This window comes from Platichthys flesus, chromosome 7 (assembly GCF_949316205.1).
Source record: "Platichthys flesus chromosome 7, fPlaFle2.1, whole genome shotgun sequence".
Taxonomy (NCBI): Eukaryota; Metazoa; Chordata; class Actinopteri; order Pleuronectiformes; family Pleuronectidae; genus Platichthys; species Platichthys flesus.
This window is the reverse complement of record NC_084951.1, coordinates 315,169-330,569: the sequence shown is the minus strand read 5'-3', so window position 1 is coordinate 330,569 and position 15,401 is coordinate 315,169. Positions and strand designations below refer to the sequence as shown.

The following is a 15,401-nucleotide window of genomic DNA, read 5'->3' as shown; positions in this document are numbered from 1 at the left end:
ATTGAATGGTACTGTTTATAAGTGTATGATGCTGTTAATATGCATACCAAAAATCTCTGCATGAATTTATGAACATTTATCATAATTTGCAATGAATGCAGAGCTGGAGAAGTTGTATGACCTCCATGAGAAGCCCAATGAGGATGCTGGAGCACCCAAACGTTACTACTTTGAGAACCTGAAGATCAGTCTCCCTCAGGTCAAACTGAGTGTCTTCACATCTCACAAGTTGCCTCCTGATCTCAAGGTAACATAAAATGCTCATAATGCTCTATATTTATGAAACCACACTCCTTTTTATAGTTAAACCTAATGCATCTTTTGGAATACAGATATTCATGTCATTATTACCAATAAACCTGTCAAAAATCATCATTAAACTGTTGAGAGAAACAACGTAGATCCACATGAGAACAGCAATTTCTCATGTGGCAATTTCACAAACAATAAAAAGTAAAAACCTAGGCTGATTTTTGATATGCATGGGATCACTTATTTGGATTGATTAGATCAGTGATTTTCAACCTTTTTTGAGCCGCGGCACATTTTTTACATTTGCAAAATCCTGGGGCACACCACCAACCAAAATGACACAAAATGACCTGGCCTAACACAGTAAATATAATAAATATAGTTAGTAACATAGTTTATAAATGTATTAAAAATCACTATTTTAAATTATTTCAGCCCTTTATCACTCTGATCTTTTAATGAGCACAAATTGAATCAGATTTATGAAATAATCTTTGATTTAACGAAACTTTATTTAACAGAGACATATTATGCCCATTTCACCACAGTTGATATGAGGGGGGGCTACGTATTCTCGCTTCGGCATCGCTTCTGCGTCCGGTGTGAACCCGGCGTAAGTCAGCTGCTAGGCGCCAGCCAGAGGGGGCCCCCGCACGAACGGAGGGTTCCCCCAGCGGGCGCTGTAGCTGAGGTGATCCGCGAGAAGGGCCTGACACGCGTCCAGAGTCGCCGCCGCCGTTTTTTTCTCTCATTTTCACTTAAGAGTCTCAATTAAACCAATTTTCTAGTAATTTCAACATAGCTTACTAAACCCACCACCATTAGTCTTGTTCAGTCAGAGAGCTGTAGTTTATCCTGTCAGGATTTTAAATCTATGCTGAAGGGAATGGTTTAGGGCGGCTGTGGCTGAGGGGGTAGCGTGGTCGTCCTCCAACCTGAAGGTCGGCAGTACGATCCCCAGGCTGACCCATCAGCATGCCGAAGTGTCCTTGGGCAAGATGCTGAACGCTGAATGGCCCCCCATAGAATAACAAAGTGCTGCTAATAGATGCACTGTATGAATGTGTGTGCGAATGGGTGAATGTAAAACTATAAAGCGCTTTACAGCGTTCTGTAAAGCGCTTTGAGTGGTCATCAAGACTAGAAAAGCGCTATATAAATACAAAACCATTAACTAAACCATTTAGTGTTGTTTCGTTTTGTTGCTTTCGCCACTCTCTCATAACATATGAGACATACTTTTAGAACTGCCCGTTGTTTATATGTAAAGCAGCTGCAACTCAAAATCTCAAGTATTACCTTTATAGAAAATAAAGATTCAAAGACATATATTCAAAGACACTTTAACACGTTTTCTCATTTGTCTGTCAAATTTACGTTGTTTTTCCTACAAAAGGCACTGAAAGGTTCTCTGGGCTTCCCACTGGTGCGTTTTGAAGACGCTGTCATCAACATGTACCCGTTCACTAGAGTGCACCCCTACGAGACCCAGGAGATCATCATCAATGACATCCTCAAGCACTTCAGAGAGGTAAGAGGGAATCACACTTCAATCAATAGATGAGTCAAATTTGATTTGTTTTGCCAATATACAAAAATCACACTTTGCCTACATACTAAGCAATGTAGTAGTTAAAATAATCAACAATCAACTGCCACCACAATCCGCGATCACAAGCCAAGATTTTGACGCAAAACTCCAAGATCCTAGTTCTGAAGGCTCTGGCTTGAATTCTGGGAGCGCAGTGCTCAAGTGGGTTGAGATGTTACCATGAGCTCTTAAGTTAGGCTGGTGCCATATCATTAAGCACTTAGAAGTTAAGGAGGAGAATTTTAAATTATGTTCTTAATTTAACAGGACTGGTGCAGTGGGTTTAGAATGGGCTGTTCCCTTAGCCTGTGGTAATGCTCTAGAGCAGGGTTATTCAACTACAATTAAAAGAGGTTCAGCTAGAGAAAAATTCTTGAAGCAAAGGTCCGGAAGATCATAATGTCTAACTATTTAGTGTGATATATATTTAAGTGGGCTAGTAGTTATAAACATCTGAATATACTAAATACCTGACTTTCAAACCAAATTAATTCAGTACGATTCAAAAGCTTTTTGACAATATTTATTGTCACGTAACATAGTACTGAACATGTATGTATGATTGCAGATATGTATAATCTTCTCTCATTAACTAAATAAAAATAGGTCTGCATTTCAAAATGAGAGAAAATGCATAAAATGTGAAAAGTGTGCGTGTTCAAATAAAGGACTTGACTTTAGAAAAATAAAATAAAAAGAGCAAAAGCTATAATTTAAATTTTTCTGTTTCATATCTTGACTCAAAAGTCTCCACCAATTTTACAGATAATAAATCTCAACACATCTTAACAATTGAACATTTTTAGAATCACTTTCTTCCCCTCTTATATCTGTATCACGTCTGTATCTCTCCCTTTCTCTATCTCACTCCTCTGTTTCTCCACTTTTTCCGTCTCAAACCTCTGCTTCTCTCCCTTTCTCCGTCTCACTCCTGTTTCTCTCCCTTTCACCGTCTCAGTCGTCTGTATCTCTCCCTTAGTTTTCTCTACCTGTATCTAGGGGTGCAACGATTAATCAATGATTTGTTGGTTATGTCATAGCGCATGTTTTTCGTTCCGTGCAGCTGAACTAAAAGTTGTTTTACCGGAGGCGCTGATGGAAGTAGCTGAGGAGTGAGCCATCTCGCTCCCTTCCTATCTCTGAAAGTCGCGCATATGTAGAACAGTAAAACATGGATTAATGGCAAGGTCGTTGCAACAGCATCGCGTACCAGGAAGTCAATAGTTTGGGAGAATTTCACCCTTAACATAGCCCGAAAAAAAACCTGCTTGCAATATCTGTAGGGCGGACCTGCTCTCCATGGAACCAGGAAACATGCATTTGAGGAGGAGGCACGTTTGACATCGTAACGTAAACGATGCAGACTTGCCTCGGTAAGATCCTTTTAGCTAGCTTGCTATATAAACGTATACCTGTGCACAAGATTCTAGAATCCATTGCAAAAATATGGTTTAAACTTTTTTTACGAGTTTAAAAGCGTATTGTTTTGCTATTGCCTGACAAACGTATTTTTTAATTACCATTATGCAGTCCGAAGAACACTGTAGTTTTGTTTGTTGATGTTTTTATTGCTGATACTTTCCCTGTCCTTTTTGTAAACAGGAAAAATGGATAATAGATTTTTTATTTATTCTTAATATCAGCACTTGGCCTGTTCTTGGTTCACAGGAGAAACATGAATTTAAATTAGAAAACAAATTATTAGCACTTTGCCTGTCCTTGGTTTTAAATGGACAGGAACTTGATTTCTTTGCTTTCGTGTCAACAGTACCCTTTATAAAAAAAAAAAAAAAATGTAATGAAGTATCGATCTTTATAGTCTTTATTTTCAGTCATCGCATGCCTCGAACAACCTCAAGCTAAATTTAAAAGCTGTTTGCTAAATAAGAGCAATTGAGAATTGTGTCATTCATAATTCGTCACCTTATCGTGGTGGACAGGTTTGCGTGTCCCTATGAACCTGAGGGCTGTGTTGTCTGGAGCCTTGTGCTCCTGGTAGGGTCTCTCATGGCAGAGTGGTCTCAGGTGAGGGGCCAGACTAAGAATGGTTAAAAAAAACCTCAATGAATAACAAAAAAAGAGGAGATGTGACCCGGCCCGGAGGAAGCCCGGGGCCCCCGTCTGGAGCTAGGCCCAGACGGAGGGCTCGATGGCGAGCGCCTGGTGGCCGGGTTTGCCACGGAGCCCGGTCGTGCATAGCCCGAACAAACTACGTGGCACCCCCCCTCTCTTCATCCCATGGGCCCACCACCTGTGGGAAGACCCGTTGGGGTCGGGTGTGCAGCCACATGGGTGGCAGCGAAGGTCAGGGGTCTCGACGGACCAGACCCGGGCGGCAGAAGCTGGCTCTGGGGACGTGGAATGTCACCTCGCTGTGGGGAAAGGAACCGGAGCTTGTGAGGGAGGTGGAGCACTATCAGTTAGATCTGGTGGGGCTTACCTCCACGCACAGTCTCAGCTCTGGTACCGTACTCCTGGATAAGGGTTGGACTCTATTCTTCTCCGGAGTTGCCGAGGGCGTGAGGCGCCGGGCAGGTGTGGGGATACTCATAAATCCCCGGCTGAGCGCCGCGGTGTTGGAGTTTACCCCGGTAGACGAGAGGGTCGCCTCCCTGCGCCTAAGGGTTGTAGGGGGGAAAACTCTGACTGTTGTTTGTGCGTATGCACCAAACAGCAGCTCAGAGTATTCAGCCTTCTTGGAGACCCTGAATGGAGTCCTGTATGGGGCTCCAGTAGGGGACTCTGTAGTTCTGCTGGGTGACTTCAACGCCCACGTGGGCAACAATGGAGACACCTGGAGAGGCGTGGTGGGGAGGAACGGCCTCCCTGATCTAAACCCGAGCGGTCGTTTGTTATTGGACTTCTGTGCTAGTCATGGATTATCCATAACAAACACCATGTTCGAACATAAGGGTGCTCATAAGTGTACCTGGTACCAGAGTACCCTAGGCCAAAGATCAAGGATCGATTTTGTGATTGTGTCATCTGATATGAGGCCACATGTTTTGGACACTCGGGTAAAGAGAGGGGCGGAACTGTCAACCGACCACCATCTGGTTGTGAGTTGGATCAGGGAATGGGGGAAATTTCCGGATAGACCTGGTAAGCCCAAACGAGTAGTGCGGGTGAACTGGGAACGTCTGGAGGAGGCCCCCGTCCTAGGTATCTTCAACTCACACCTCCGGCGGAGTTTTTCTGGCATTCCTGTGGAGGTTGGGGGCATTGAGCCAGAGTGGGCGGTGTTCAAAGCCTCCATTGCTGAAGCTGCGGTGGCTAGCTGTGGCCTCAGGGTCTTAGGCTCCTCAAGGGGCGGTAACCCTCGGACACCGTGGTTGACACCGGTGGTCAGGGAAGCTGTCCGATTGAAGAAGGAGGCCTTCCGGGATATGATATCCTGGAGGACTCCGGACTCGGTTGCAGGGTACCGACAGGCCCGAAGGGCTGCAGCTGCTGCCGTGTCGGAGGCTAAGCAGCGGGTGTGGGAGAAGTTCGGAGAGGCCATGGAGAAGGACTTTCGGTCGGCACCAAAGTGTTTCTGGAAGACTATCCGGCACCTCAGGAGGGGGAAACGGGGAACCATCCAAGCTGTGTACAGTAAGGATGGGACTCTGTTGACCTCAACTGAGGAGGTCGTCGGACGTTGGAAGGAACACTTTGAGGAACTCCTGAATCCGAATAACACGCCCTCTTTGTTGGAGGCAGAGCTCGAGGTTGATGGTGTTTCGTCTTCAATTTCCCTGGTGGAGGTCACTGAGGTAGTCAAACATCTCCGCAGTGGCAAAGCCCCAGGGATTGATGAGATCCAGCCAGAAATGCTAAAGGCTCTGGGTGTTGAGGGGCTGTCATGGTTGACACGCCTATTCAACATCGCGTGGGAGTCGGGTACAGTGCCAAAGGAGTGGCAAACCGGGGTGGTGGTTCCCCTGTTCAAAAAGGGGGACCAGAGAGTGTGTACCAATTACCGGGGTATCACACTTCTCAGCCTCCCTGGTAAAGTCTACTCCAAGGTGCTGGAAAGGAGGGTTCGGCCGATCGTCGAACCTCAGATTGAAGAGGAACAATGCGGTTTTCGCCCCGGACGTGCAACTACGGACCAGCTCTTCACTCTCGCAAGGATCCTGGAGGGGGCCTGGTAGTATGCCCATCCGGTCCACTTGTGTTTTGTGGATCTGGAGAAGGCGTATGACCGGGTCCCCCGGAAGAAACTGTGGGAGGTGCTGCGGGAGTATGGGGTAAGGGGGTCTCTCCTCAGGGCCATCCAATCTCTGTACTCCCAAAGCGAGAGCTGTGTTCGGGTCCTCGGCAGCCAGTCAGTTTCGTTCTCAGTGGGTGCTGGTCTCCGCCAGGGCTGCGCCTTGTCTCCAATCCTGTTTGTGATATACATGGACAGGATATCGAGGCGTAGTCGTGGTGGGGAGGGGTTGCAGTTCGGTGGTCTGAGGATCTCGTCACTGCTTTTTGCGGATGATGTGGTCCTCATTGGATCATCGGCTTGTGACCTTCAGCACTCACTGGCTCGGCTGGCGGCAGAGTGTGAAGCGGCTGGGATGAGGATCAGCACCGCTAAATCTGAGGCCATGACTCTTAGCAGGAAACCGATGGATTGCTTACTCCGGGTAGGAAATGAGTCCTTAGCCCAAGTGAAGGAGTTCAAGTACCTCGGGGTCTTGTTCGCGAGTGAGGGTACTATGGAGCGTGAGATTGGCCGGAGAATCGGAGCAGCGGGGCGGTATTGCGTTTGCTTTACCGCACCGTTGTAACGAAAAGAGAGCTGAGCCGCAAGGCAAAGCTCTCGATCTACCGTTCGATCTTCGTTCCTATCCTCACCTATGGTCATGAGGGCTGGGTGATGACCGAAAGGACGAGATCGCGGGTACAAGTGGCCGAGATGAGTTTTCTCAGAAGGGTGGCTGACGTCTCCCTTAGGGATAGGGTGAGAAGCTCAGTCATCCGTGAGGAACTCGGATTAGAGCCGCTGCTCCTTTACTTAGAAAGGAGTCAGCTGAGGTGGTTCGGGCATCTGGTAAGGATGCCCACTGGGCGCCTCCCTTGGGAGGTTTTCCAGGCACGTCCAGTGGGGACGAGACCTCGGGGAAGACCCAGGACTAGGTGGAGAGATTATATCTCAACATTGGCCCGGGAACGCCTCGGGATCCCCCCGTCAGAGCTGGTCAATGTGGCCCGGGAAAGGGAAGTCTGGGGCCCCCTGCTTAAGCTGCTCCCCCCGCGACCCGACCCCGGAAAAGCGGATGACGATGAGTGATGAGTGAGAATTAATCGTTTCAATAAATGATGACCATTCGACTATCAGAATAGTTGTTAGTTGCAGCCCCACCTGTATCGCTATCTTTCTTTTTCTTTCTACCGTCTTTTTTCGTTTGTAGCCTTTAACTCTCATCTGTCTGCACTGTAGAGTCGCAATGTTAACCGCCTGGAATGCACAGACTTGATTGGCTAAGTAGTATCACGTGGGATGGCTAAACTCGCATGCATTTGGTCTGTGCGTTTCCTCATCCGCTAAACCGCTACTGTAAAGACTACAAAAGCTGCCCCGCTTACAAATAGAAGCGCCCCGTCAGGTTTTAAATCATAACCTTCTGTTTTGGCTGTAGGTCCGGGTCCGTATGGGACAGCTGCTAGGTCCAGACTTGGGCCGCGGTCCGCCTGTTAGTGACCCCTGTTCTAGAGCTAATTCAGAATTAATCTCTGTTATTCATGAGTTCTCTTCAAACAGATCTACCACATACTGTATTTTTTATTTTGTGTGTGCTGGACTCTGTGCATATGAGACAAGCTGTTTTAGAACTGGAAGAATGAAAAAAAAGCTTGTCTAGTCTTAATTAAAAACTTTTCTGAGCATTTTCTATTGACTAATTTCTCATTGTGTGTTAGACCTTTCACTTCCTTGTTCATAAGAATTTAGGGTCGGGTACAGAAACCAGGTTACGGTTTCTATAGGGCAGTTATCAACCGAGCCAAAACACAACACAGATTTCAGTGCCTTGTTTCAGTGCCTGAGCTAGGAACTAGGAAATATTGTAGTTGATCTGCTTACAGGTTTTTACATGTGATTTAAAAATCGAGAGTGTTAGTGTTGCGAATGTCTGGTGGGAGGGAGTTCCAGAGGCGTGGGATAAGCGGCTGAGGGTGTTTCGACATGCAGGAGTTCAGAAAGGTATGGTTTATGAGGGAGACCAAAAAGAAGGGAATTAGAGTAATCAATGCAGGATGTAACCAGGGTGTGGACGACAATGGCGGTGGTATTGGGTGTGATTGGATAATTAATGTTAAATTTGCGGGAGATATGGTCAAGAAGAAGTAAGTAGATGATAAACAGAAGGGGCCCAGGACAGAACCTCGTGGAACACCAGTAGTGACTGGAAATGGCTGTGATTTGAAAGATTTTAGATGGATGAACTGTGTGCGGCCAGAGAGGTAAGATTTGAACCAATCAAGGGGTGTGTTGGTGATGCCTATGGAGGCTAGTGTTACGCCCCTGGTCTAGAGGAAAACAGAGGCATAACATGTAGTGCTTCTCCCCATTCTTCCCACTCCGAAGCAGGCCAGTGTCACCAGGTATTTTCGTTTAGGGGTAGCTTTATATTTTCACTTCAGAGGGAGAGAAGGCCAATACAACAAACAAAAACAATCTATCTCCTTACCTTCCTGCTACAACAACATTTTTTAACTAAAAGACAAAAGCTTACCTAACTCCTAAACCAGGAAACACAGGAGAAAAAAGGGTAAAAGAAAATGGCTTCTCCCTCCTACAGGGCTACCACACACAGTTTTCTACTCTCATACATTTACAATAAACTCAGACGGTGGATTGTTCTATATTACGCAACAAAACAATACTTCAGCCAGACACTGGTCCCAGTTGGATGTGGGTGAATTGGTGGAGAGGAAGACTGCAGTCAGTCAGTGCTTCAAGTAGGCTCCTCTCTTCACTCTGGCCAATCCTGGAGCAGCCATCAGGCGGCTCACGCCAATCAGCAGGTCCAACCTGCTATCAATCAGGCACACACACACACACACACACACACACACTCAAAGACGACTGCTCACACTCTAGGAGGAGGAACAGAACAGTATCACATATTCACACCCAGGTTCATAACACTAGTCAGTGAGGAGTATATAGTGAGAGAAGGTGTCAAAGGCTGGAGTCAGATCAAGGAGGATGAGGATGGTCCGTAGTCAGCTGCCATGAGGAGGTCATTAGTGATTTTTTACCAGTTGTGTCTCTGTAATATGGAGGGAGTGGAAACCAGAGTGGAATTGGTCAAAGAGATTATTGTCAGCTAAATGGTCATGAACTTGAGATGAAACGTGTTTTTTTTTTTCAGTGCTTCGGAGAGAAAGGGTACGTTAGTATAAGACGAAAGTTATTTAAATTGTTAGGGTCTGAACCAGGTTTTTTAAAGGGGACATATTATGCCCATTTCATCACAGTTGATATGGTTCCTTGGGGTGTTAATGAACACACATCCAGTTTCACATCTTAAATCGCCTTAGCATAATTAAGGTTGTTAAAATTATTTTAAGTCACTGTCCTACACATATATTTCTGTATCTGTTTGTTGTGTTTCTTCATTGAAGCTACAATTTTCAAACTACTAAACCTTCTGATAAAGATGAACATTATTTAAATACATGCATTAGATATGTGTATATAATTGTATGTGTATATTTATTCATACAGGGCATATATGGTGAACACACACAAACACACAATGGAGGGGCTTACAGCTCTGGAGGCTAACACTGCTGCAACTTTTGCGGCGAAATACCCTTAAAACACCGGGTATGAGTTTATTTTAAAGCGACAAACAGAGGCGGCAACGAGCTGCTAGTGACTGTCACCAGTGCACAGCTCGGGGTGCGTGGAGCAAATCTGTACGGGCCACAAAAGTTATAAGGCGTAGCTCTCTCCCCCCCTCCTCCTCCGCTTCGCCGCCTGGGGATTACAGTAGAGGCTGTCCTCTGAGCGAGTGCCCAACACCGGTACAATGCAGCCGGAAACGGGGGGGGGGGGGGGGGGTTCCTGGGACCGACTGTGACGTCAATTCTTGTCGTATTCCCATTCAACGCACTCAACGAATGGTATAGTTTCAGACATAGAGGAACCACAACAAGTTGCAGGAGTTTTTTTTTTCTCGAGTTTTTGCGACGGTAGACACGCCAGATACCCAAATGAACGTATAGAAGCACTACAAAAGTGGAATTTTCATAATGTGTCCCCTTTATGTATAGGAGTTATTGCAGCTGATTTGAAAGATGAGGGAACCAGACGAGAGTTGATGGAGGAATGTATGGCTTACAGTTATTAGGGAGGCTAGAGAGGGTAGGCAGGCTTTTACTAGGGCAGTTGGAAGAGGGTCTAACTGACAGTGTGATGGCTTCGATTTCTGAATGAGGTCAGAAATTTCAACATCAAAGGGAAGATTGAAACTTGAAACTGAACAAGAGAGAGGGGCTGGTGAATTTTGTCAACTTTCGCTATAAAAAGGACCTTAAGGAGTGACAGTAAGAGGTTGAGTACAGGTGAGGTTCAAGAGAGTACAGTGGTTGCAGTATGTTGTTTACCAAGGAGAACAGGGCTCTTGTGACTTCCAAGCGGCGACCATTCGCTTTGAGTTGGCTTAGTGAAGGTGGAAACCATTGGGAAGAGCAGGAGAAGGATACAGACCTTTTTTTTTTCAAGGAGCCAGATGGTTTAAAAGGCCACGAAGACCATCATTGTAATATGAAACTAATTCATAAGTGGTGGGTAAACAGTTAATGCTGGGGAGGCTGACAATGCCACTGGAGAGAGCATTTCAATTAATTTCCCTAATGTTGCGAAATGAGATTTCACCATATATACCATTAGGTTAGGGCTAACCCTAACCCTGAATGTGTGCAATGCATTGCAGTATACTGCAATGCATTGCACACATTATAATTCCCCATACTTATTGTTATTATTATTATGTGTTCATAGTGGTATAACCACTAGACAATGCATTGCAGTTTACTTTGTCAGTAGACCATCTGATAATTATTGTGTGTTGTTTCCTGTCTGAAGGAGCTGATCAGCCAGGCAGCTCAAATCCTGGGCTCCGTGGACTTCCTAGGAAATCCGATGGGCCTTCTCAATGATGTGACCGAGGGCATGTCGGAGCTCATCAAGTATGGCAATGTCGGTGGCCTTATACGCAATGTGACCCACGGTGTGTCCAACTCAGCTGCCAAGGTACATCGCTGCTAAGCAGTTTGTGAGAGACTCTTTTGTGTTTTGTAATGTATCCCCATATTTTACAGCGTTCTTATTTGGTTGGATTTATTAATTGGCTGTGTCATTGTTTTATTGTACATTTGTCACTGTTATGTGTTTACCTCTTGAATATACACATATTCATATACTTGTAAGAGGTGGTAAAAAACATATGAAAATTGTAATGATAGAAGAAGCCTCCCTTAACCTCCCTTTTTTTTCCGTCAGTTTGCAGGGACTTTATCAGATGGGTTGGGGAAGACTATGGACAACCGACACCAAAGTGAGCGAGAGTACATCAGATACCACGGAGCGACCAGTGGAGAGCACCTTGTAGCAGGGATCCATGGACTGGCTCATGGTACAATGTGGAAACTATTTTACTGTGATTACAGGAGTCATATGTAGTGGGCAAAGAACCGTAATTAGTTTTTTAGTAAATTAGTACTTTTTAACCTCCTTAGCAGTGAGTTTGAAAACACAGACAAATCATATAGACTGCATGAAAAAACAGATTTTCACCCCTGTAAACGGCTGCACACTTCCCTTATTTCTGGCAGTTAATGGCCGTTTACAGCCTATGAGGTACTTCATTGTAGTTTCTAGTCTAAGGCTGACCATCCAGCCTAGCCATCCACCTGGCTGTGGCATGCTGGATCCATGTCATCTGCCCCACTTCAATCAGCTGTAAACACAATCAGCACAGTTAAATAATACGATACACCTACAAATGTAACAGTAAAAATTATCTAATGAAGCTAATCTTACACTCTTCCTTCTCTCTCGACTCCAGGCTGAACTTTTTAATGCTGCTGCAAGAGCTGTACGTGTGTGTAAAGACGACATACAGTTTCCTATAAAACACAAAAAGTCAATTTTATGAAAAAACTTAAGAACAAACTCTTACGTTTATTTAGTTCCTGCATATTTAAACATACATGTTCTGCTCAAGCACTCATTGCTCTCTTTTTTATTTCACCAACTTTCTCTCTAATCCCACAGTTGTTTACATGCTATACAGAGCTGTGAGTTACTAAGCAGGTAGCAATGGCTTCTATCAGTAGCTTAGCACTTCCTGCAATTTTGGTATTGTTTGCCCGTCCTTTCCGCTTCGACTCCTTCACACTGGGCCCGCAGCCATCCTCTCTTCCAGGGAAACAGTGTGGTGTGTACTTCAGCAAGTTTTTACACCGAAAAAAGAGTCATTCATTGACCTGCTCTGAACAACTGCCAGGAGTTTCTTGTTTGCGGTAGACAGAAGCTTCATTCATGAAACTGTGATTGGATGAACCCTCTAACGTGACGACGTTGATGACTTATTTGGTATCTTCAGGAATGGACGTTATTGCATCTGAGTGTGATTTTTTTTTTTTTCAGAGTAAGACCTCACATATGACCTTTTCACTTTTGAAGAAGCTGTCAAAGCAGTTTTTAAATTGTACTTTAAATTTATATATGATGAGTACGTGACTGAGGACCAGTTTATTCTTTCTTATGTTAAGTTAATGTATTTAAATTATTCTTGAAGCTCTTAATGTGTACCATGAGAGTTGAATGCACTTATTGTAATGTTCTTAATCGAATACTAGTCCGAGTTTTTTCAGTAATTTGGGAGGAGAAATGTTCGGGACTTGACGCGATGACACAGCTATTATGCTTTATGTGAAGCACAGTGTTTTGGTGTCAACAGAAAGACTTCTTAGAAGTCTATACAGTTGTGCAAGTCTCTCCATTCAAAAAGATTATCATGGATGAGCTTGACAAACATGCAATGTTAACAATGTATCATCAGATGTACCCTAAAAATGGTATCACTGATTACACTCATTAAACTAACTTACTTATTTAAGGCAAATCTATTCAAGCTACAATTTCTCGTTATATAATTATACTAAGCCTGATGTAGTTATACAAGTGATTTTCTAAAAAGTGAGTTAGAAACTTTTACAAAAAGTTGTGGCTCTGCACTATTGAGTGAAACTTTCCTGATTTGCATTTGTAAAAATTACAGTTGTGTCATTGAAGCTACAAAGCTGTTCAGTTTACAGTGTTCAGCTTTTATTGTTGCATCCCCGCACTGTATAATCTCAGACTTGTTATTTTCAACATGAGAAGCTGGATAACTCAGTCATCCCAGTCTTTCTATTAACCAAAATCTTTGCATGTCCTTTTAAATAAATTATCACATTCTCAGGTATCATTGGGGGCATGACGAGCATCATCACTTCCACAGTGGAGGGGGTGAAGACGGAGGGTGGAGTCAGTGGATTCTTCTCAGGTCTTGGTAAAGGTCTGGTCGGAACTGTGACCAAACCGGTGGCTGGAGCTCTGGACTTTGCATCAGAGACAGCACAGACAGTCCGGGACATGGCTAGTCTCAGTAACCACAGGTGAGTCTATTCCTTGCCTAAGAAATAGCATGTGAGCTTTAAAAAGTGGCTCTGCCCTCTGTATTATACTGAGTCAAAAAGGTTTTCAGGTTTCTACACAGACAAAATGCTCTTCCAAACATTCAACATATAAAAAAACGAAATAGCCAACTTGTACGTTTATGAGGTGCCTTCTGTAAATTAAGTTACACTGAAATTTGTATTCCTATTGTTGTGCAATAGTAGTCGATTTGACGTTGGCTAATTGTTAATAATCATGAAATATCATCATTAAAATAATAAAAAATATGTATTTAGAAATAATTAAAATATTAATACAAAATTATAGTTATCGATTAAGAATAATGAAATAATTAATGAAAACAATAGAATTGTCAATTAATGAATAATAAAATATCAATGGAAAAACGGACAATTATCAATTCAGGAAGTATAAACTAAAAATGAAAAACAATAAGAAGCACCACCCTGGTATCAGGGACCAACAATAAATCTATAAGAACAGTCACAGTACAATGAAGGGTTTTAAGTTCAAGCACAGGCCATCATAATCCCACTGTATTCACACAACATGCACAAATAATCACAAGATCCAGAAACTATAATTACAAAAATAATTTATTTAAAAAGGTAAAATCACATTAAGGTTATTCAACATTATAATTTGGTTAACAAAACTCCACTATATCCAGGATAGCCGCAACAACATTCATCACAGTTATCACCCTGCAATACTTCTGATAAGTCTGTGATTGAGTGCGTGCCTGAGTGCGTGCGTGTGTGTGCGTGTGTGAGAGACGAAGCAGGTTACACAAAGTTAAAAGTGTAACCCACCAGATGTAGACTCAAAATGGCTGACTTGCCTTATGAATGCTGGAGCTAAAATGGCTGACGGGCCTAGTGATGTAGAATCGACTATGGCCGACGGACCACGATGCTTAGGACTAAAATGGCCGACTTACCACATGTGAGACACAAAGGGGAAGGGCAAGAACGTGTGTGTAGGCGGATGTGGGAGAATAAAAAGAGAAAGATATAGGCACACATGCAGTTATAGTGATCTGAGGAGATTTCAAAACACCGCCAGAGACGATGTTACGTTGAAGCAGGCAAACCAGCTCCGTGAGATGTATCTTTTAACGGATGCAAATCTCCGTTAAATCGGCCTGACAGTAACAAAACAAACAGGAAACAACAGTGGACGTCTCGGGTTTTAGTGGGGTCCCTGAAGGGCTCCGGGCAGCATCTCCCCTGAGGGGAGAGTCAACTCTTGGTCTGGCTTAGGAATGTCCTGAAGGCCCCGTTTACGACCCTTTGTCTAAAACTTCGGCCCAAACACTATTAATGAAAAGTTAAACAATGACTAGATTTAATTGTCTTAAATGCTGATGTAAATCTTGTGACAGAATCAGGGAAATTGTGTTCCTAGAACTGCAGTAGATTCAGGCAGATTTACCATTAATTTCATAATACTGCCGTAGTAAGATCATCAGTTTTACCTAGAGTCTTTGTTTGAAGATAAATATCCAATATCTTTCTCACACATTCAATATGAAAACTTTTAACTCCATATATTTATTTACAAAACCCTTTGACGATCTTATCGTCCCTTCAAAGCACTATACAGTACAAGTCGAAATTATCCATTCACACACACATTTATACAGCACTTTTTCTACCACTTATAAACTCAGCACAGGCATCAGGGACAATTTAGGGTTCAGTATCTTGCCCAAGGGCATACGGTATACAGATTGGTGGAGCTGGTGCTGGAATTACTTGCCTGCTTACTGAAATACATGCTTTACCAATGCAACTGTTATTATAGTATTAATTATACATTTATTTGCTGAATATGTTTAGTATTACAATACAAAACGACTTACAATTAGTGCGTTCAACATCTATG

At 43.7% G+C, this 15,401-nt stretch overlaps 1 protein-coding gene across 3 annotated transcripts in view; it reads left to right on the top strand.

Moving 5' to 3' along the window:
- The window catches only part of vps13d (vacuolar protein sorting 13 homolog D), a 123,329-nt gene that overhangs the window by 95,890 nt on the left and 12,038 nt on the right, over nucleotides 1-15,401 (top strand). For all 3 annotated transcript variants that reach the window (XM_062392890.1, XM_062392888.1, XM_062392889.1), the window contains exons 63-67: nucleotides 102-247; nucleotides 1,649-1,783; nucleotides 10,914-11,081; nucleotides 11,331-11,463; nucleotides 13,297-13,492. In XM_062392890.1, the coding sequence (XP_062248874.1) occupies nucleotides 102-247; nucleotides 1,649-1,783; nucleotides 10,914-11,081; nucleotides 11,331-11,463; nucleotides 13,297-13,492 (778 nt within the window). The remainder of the gene's footprint in view (nucleotides 1-101; nucleotides 248-1,648; nucleotides 1,784-10,913; nucleotides 11,082-11,330; nucleotides 11,464-13,296; nucleotides 13,493-15,401) is intronic.